The 6,000-nt window shown below is 37.8% G+C and overlaps 1 protein-coding gene across 1 annotated transcript in view; it reads right to left on the minus strand.

Annotated features, from left to right (window-relative positions):
• The window catches only part of TAX1BP1 (Tax1 binding protein 1), a 66,901-nt gene extending 60,948 nt beyond the window's left edge, over positions 1-5,953 (minus strand). Inside the window, exons 1-2 of the mRNA XM_009638596.2 lie at positions 5,796-5,953; positions 3,121-3,304 (exon numbers count right to left, since the gene is read on the minus strand). Of these exons, the coding sequence (XP_009636891.1) occupies positions 3,121-3,297 (177 nt within the window). The 5' untranslated portion in view covers positions 3,298-3,304; positions 5,796-5,953. The remainder of the gene's footprint in view (positions 1-3,120; positions 3,305-5,795) is intronic.
• Positions 5,954-6,000: the final 47 nt, after the last annotated feature.

Consider the following 6,000-nt stretch of genomic DNA (forward strand, 5'->3'; position numbering starts at 1 on the left):
GGGTTTTGCTGCTGGAACTATTAGCTCGATTTCCTTTTAAGAAGGAAACAAACCGACAAGCCAAACCCTTAAAAGCTGGTCTTCAGAACTGTAGAAAGATTTGAAAAAGAAGCTTCAATTGTCATTCCACATTAAGCAGTCATGCCAATAAAGTAGGTGTAACCCTCCTCGCACACACCTTCCTAGTCCCCTTGTTTCCATCACAGTGATGCCAGTACAGTTGCCCATTGCATCACATAGTGATCAAGCTGAAGAACCAACCAGTTGTAAAACAAGATGGTAAAAGCTAGGGGAGGAGGGGCTGTATTTTTCTGGCAGATCACTTCCCTGATCCATTTCACCAGGCAGCTGCACAAACAGTTGGACTAGCAAAACAAACAGGGTAATAATAAGGATACGAATTACCAGTATCTACTCAACATCATTGCTGCTAAAGAAATGTACTTGTACTTGCAACCTACATGAAAACCATTCACTTAAAAAAAGATACCTATAGGTTTTGTTCAGTTCAATAAAAAAATTCTTAGCTAACCAGCTGAGCAAGCACAGAATACAGTTGAAGCCATTACCCCCTAAAATGGAATAGAAGTCAACATTAGAACCAAAACCAATACAATGTTCACAGGAGGCGGGGGGAGAGAGATCTTATTCCACACTTATTTTCTATACTAATCTGAAATTACCACTGGGGGTTTTTTGGCTGGTTTTTTTTTTATTCATTTCTAAACTATGTGTCTTTTCCCGCTGTCCACTATTCACTATTATAACACTAGTAACTTTCTGTGCAATTCCAGGCAAAGGTTAAATGACACCAGCTTAAACAGGTTTGTTTCCTAAGCAATTTATTCACCTCAGAAAGACAAGGACTTCTATTCCCTCTATGTGAACAGTCAGTGAATCAATCCTTTGAGTTCTCTCACAGAAGCCTCATTTTCCTTGCATACCAGGCCAATACAGAAGGCCATTAATTATTGGTCTTATAATTAGCCAATATTTGCTTTTTTTTTTTTTAAATTCTGAAAATCACTTTACTAAACATGCATCACATCCTTCACATCCTTCTTACGTGTTTTAGAAAGGTAAATAAATGATTAAGCCCCTGCCTGTTTCATCAGTTTTCAAACCACCTCCAGGTCGTTCGTTGATTGCCCAGGAACAATCCGTTCTCTAGAAGTTGCTCATTTTTACACTCAGATCACAGTATAGTACAACTTCTGTCTATTGACTATCCCAAGACAACTATGTTTTCACCATTTATTTTACTGTAAACACTACTCATACACATACATATTTGTAGACACAGATACAGTTGGACAGCTGGCTCCATTTAACTCACTGTACTATAACTATATTGAGATGGTATATTCATAACACTTACTCAGTATAAACTGACATAATCACAAAAAGAAAACAATTTTCATCCTTTGCACTGTCTCACAATGCTTCCTTCCCTTGTGCTGATGAGAATTAGGTGAACTGGAAATTCAGTTGGGGAATTCCATTAAGAAAAAAAAAAAATTCAGTCCCAAAATGTTGCTCTTAACCTCAATCAATTCCCTGATTTGATTCATCACACAAGAGCTTGTTTCACATAAAGGAGAGGAAGCACAAGAAATAAGCCACCCTGCGCAAAAGGAAATGTTTCTTTCAGCAGTACTACTACCTTATGCCAGCTCAACATGTTCTTCAAATGACTGCCAAAGCTGTCATTACCTGCCACTGCTAAAGCAGAATAGGAACTCATACCTCAGTAGTTTACAAAATCTATCATCACAGTCAAGATGAAATCAAAGAAACCTGTACATTGTACGCAGCATTTAATGTATTCAAGGAAAAACTGTTTCATGCTTTTTATTATTTATTTTTCTAATTAGTAATTTTAGTTTCCTGTCTGATTGCCTGCCTCACTTAGATCAACAGACAAAGCCACAATATTCATTTCTCAAGTTATATTTAAGTAATTTCAAAATGCTTATGTGTAACATGAACAGCACCCCTTTTAAAGTTTTAATAAATTTTTGGTTTTTTTAGTTTCATTAATGCCATTAACTAAACATTCAAATGTGCTCAGTTACACTCTTTGTCAAAATTTTGCAGATAATCAAGATATATATACACATTCTTTTAAAAACTTCCCACCAGAGAAATGTGCCTGTTTGCAAGTCAATGCCTCCTTCGCACAATTTAGTGACTGTACAGTCACTGCATACAGCATTAAAAATGCTTCTGCTTTGTTACTTCTATTTTGCAGAAGAGTAATTTATCTTGGATAAAGACGAACAATCCATTGGTGATCGGCAGAGTACAGCAAAGTCAAGCATTTACATACTTAAACAGCGGACAGTCCTAAGGGAAAGGTCCTCAAGTACCAAGATAGTTTGTTACCCGCCTCCCTTCCCCACTGCCAAAGCATCACTTCTTTAACGCCCAAATCAAGACTCCCATTAACCATTCAAGTAAGGAATTTAGGCATCATCCACTATACGGCCAAGGAAACACAGATCAAGGTCTTAAATACAAGCAGATGGAAGAATTAATCAATTTCTAATCCCATAAATGAAACTTTATTAACTTTTAAAAAATAATTCCAAATAAATCAAATCACTGATGTGAGGCAACTTAGAAATGGCCTCACCCCTCCTCCTTTTTTCAAGGGTCTGTTTTGAATAATTTTAGTGATCTATACTGTTCAGTCTATTCTAGCAACAGAAATGAGTCAGGGACATGGGTCAGGATGTCTGCAGCTTAGTTTTTGTTCTTTCCACACACATTTCACACTTACTCTAGCTCACACTCTCCATGTAGTCCTGTTCACAATGTCACTCTGTGCCCACACATCTCTTCTCAAATCATCTCCATTTAATTCTGCACAATACCACCACATCACACCTTCCCTTTACTCCAGCAGACTTGAAGTGTACTCATTCATCTCATCTTGATTTCCAACTTGATCTCTGTTACAAAACTCACACTTTAAGAGCAGGAACCAATACATCACTTAAGTGATATTCCACTTAAGTTTGAGAGAGCTTTTACTGTTGTTGGAATTTATTTCTTTTAATCAGTAAGAAAGAAGACAGTAAATATTTGAGAAATAGCAATAGAACAAGTTTTACTTACCTTGAAAATACCAACCCAGTCTTTCTGATGAGGATGGATAAATTGGGTCAGAGTATAGTGACATTCAAGGTGTGTGTTCGGAAGATAGCTTTTTGCCACATTTTGAAAAATCACATGTGCAAAATTGGAAGTCTGCAAAGTGTTAGCTGAAGACGGAACTTCTTGAAAGGATGACATGATTGATCTGTAACAAAATTGTACAAGTTACTACTTCAATGTGGTGGAAAAATGAGTTAAGTTTAAAAAAATTATCTATTTGAAATATACAAGACAGAGAAACCTAACAATTAGTTCCTCTGTTCCAAAAACAGATAGCTATAGACCAAGTCCAAAGTGCACTGACTCAGTATCACTCCAAAACAATCACCTCTCAGAACAAAAGGGCAGTCATTTCAGCGATGACATCAAGATGGAGAGAAAGCATTGCTTAGCTGAATGCCCCCAGTATTACATCTCAGATATAGCGGCAGAAAGTGGGAAATAAAAGCAGCGGTGTGAAAACAAAGCAGGGGTCTAACTTACTAAAATATTCTTAATGGTTATGCATGTGGCAGGGGAGAAGAAACAAAGCTCCGTCGTTTCCCTACTTTAAACTTTCCTCAGAATCTGTACTGCTCAGTGCTTTTCATGGCATTTTTGTACGTGAAGTTTTTCTTCCGCTCTCAGTAAAAGTAACAAAGTTTCATTTTAAGACATTTTTAAAAACCAAGAAAGTTTAGATAAACAGGGCTAGGTTTTTCTCCTTCAGAAGAGTTCTCTTGCCTCTGTTTATCAGTCCGTGGGCATCTTTTACTGTTCCCACTGTAACACATACGCTTCCAGCCCTGCATGTTTAGCTTCATTACCATAAACAATGGATGCCATTGATAGTGGGAGCATTTAGGTATGCATGCAGTTTGATGGATTAACACTAATCAGATGGACTGCAAAAGCTTTTAATCGTGCTATCCATTCACCATCTCGTTCAGGATACACAGTGCTAAAAATTCCAGCAATGCAAGATGCTTCACAAGCAAAACAAGAACGTCCCTTCCTCAGATTCAGCAATACCTGCCAAAAATAGAAGATGGGCAACCGAGAAGTTTCAAGTGTTTGATTTCGAAGTACAATCACAAGTTTGTCAAAACATTTGGTATTAGGAAGATTGGGGCCTTATATACCTAACACATTTCTAGAAAGATGAGCCATCCTGTTCTTGCAATTGCTACTAAACGTAATTTGATATTGGCCAAGCAGATTCACACCTTGAATGAGGTAACTGCCAAGTGTGTGAAATAATACATTACTTTCATTGAAGATACGTATGGAAACCAATCCCAAAAAGGGATGGGCCACTGCAAGTCTCATGAAGGTCAAGGATTAAAAGCTGTCTATGTATTTCCTATGACCTTTTAAAATTTCTCTTTTTACCAGTTAAAAAATAAGTAACAGAGAGCTCTGTTTTCTGCAATAAAATGCACTCTGAAGTAAACAGGTATTCATCATTCAAAACAAGGAAAAGGTAAACAGGGATTTCTTAGATTTAAGCCCTCAATGCTTTAAGCTTATTACTACCCAATTTAGTGTAACACATGAAGTACATACCAGCAGCCATGACATCATTTTGATGTATTAGATGTTAAATAAAAGTTTGGTACCCTGAACAACACAAGTAATAACATAAAATTCCAAGCTTGTGAAGATTAATAGATATATCCAAGATTGTGAAGATGTACCCTGAACAACACAAGTAAACATAAAACAACATAAAATTCCAAGCTTATGAAGATTAATAGATATATCCAAGATTGTGAAGATTAATAGATATAAAGGACAAAACCAAGAACTTACACAAGCAAGAAACTGAGTAAAGCTCAAAAGACAGCTTTTGAGAGACAACAGGGTACACATAAATCCTATCTGTTATCTAGCTACAGAGTCCAGAAGAGTGTAGGAAATTTTATGGCATAGTAAAACCCTGAAATCTCCCACAACTCTCAAAACAGAGGATTGCATTTAAGACATCTCTCAAATCCACTCTGAACTATAAATTGTAGCAAACACCATTTTCTACAATTCTAAAAGAAAAGCCCTGATTTTTTTTGAGTGCAAGAAAGTCATTCAGTTTCAGTAATTCAGTAGTACCTGAAGCCAAATAATACTGACATGAAACAGACTGTTTCAGTTTTCAATTCCCATACTAAGTACAAAAATATTAAACAAAGCATTAATAACAAAAACAATTGAAAATAACTTTTTTTAAGAGGTCTGTTTTAAAAATTGGATAGTTTATTCTAAGCACGTATCACCAAAAAAAAAAAAAAAAAAAAAAAAACCAAAAAAACATAAACACCAAAAAACCACCAAAATAAACCCCAAAACATTCATTTGGTAGCTATTCATTTGGTTGCCAGCCACCACAGCTGAGTACTAGCCTTACCAAAACCAGTAAAAGGAGGCTGGTTTCCAAGCCCAAAGCAGAACTATTCACAAATCTGAACTTGTGCAGACCAGCCGAAATCATCTAGGATTACTGTTCCCTAGCAGGAAAATCCCCGGAGCTTAGGTGAAGCCGAGATCTACTCACAGTTCAAGGATAGTTTAGAGGATGCTCGTTTGCCGAGCTCACAGCTACCGGTTGGGAAAGAGGGGAGGTGGAGAAGGAAGAAGAGCTACGCTTAGGCTTCGTTACTGACATGACAAGCGATTCCCTCGGGGAGGTTGAACGACGCGTTTGGTTCTGCGCACGGAAAAGGACGTCAGGAGGAAAAGCTCGTCAGGCAGGAAAAACAAAAGCAGGACGAGCCGCACCGCCCCAGCCAGCTCGTCCCGGAGTCCTCCAGCGGCGGTCCCGGCGGGACGGGGCGCACCTGACACCCCCGGCCCCTACCCGCCCTGCCT

The sequence above is a fragment of the Egretta garzetta genome, unplaced genomic scaffold (genome assembly GCF_000687185.1).
Source record: "Egretta garzetta isolate BGI_Z169 unplaced genomic scaffold, ASM68718v1 scaffold94, whole genome shotgun sequence".
Lineage (NCBI taxonomy): Eukaryota > Metazoa > Chordata > Aves > Pelecaniformes > Ardeidae > Egretta > Egretta garzetta.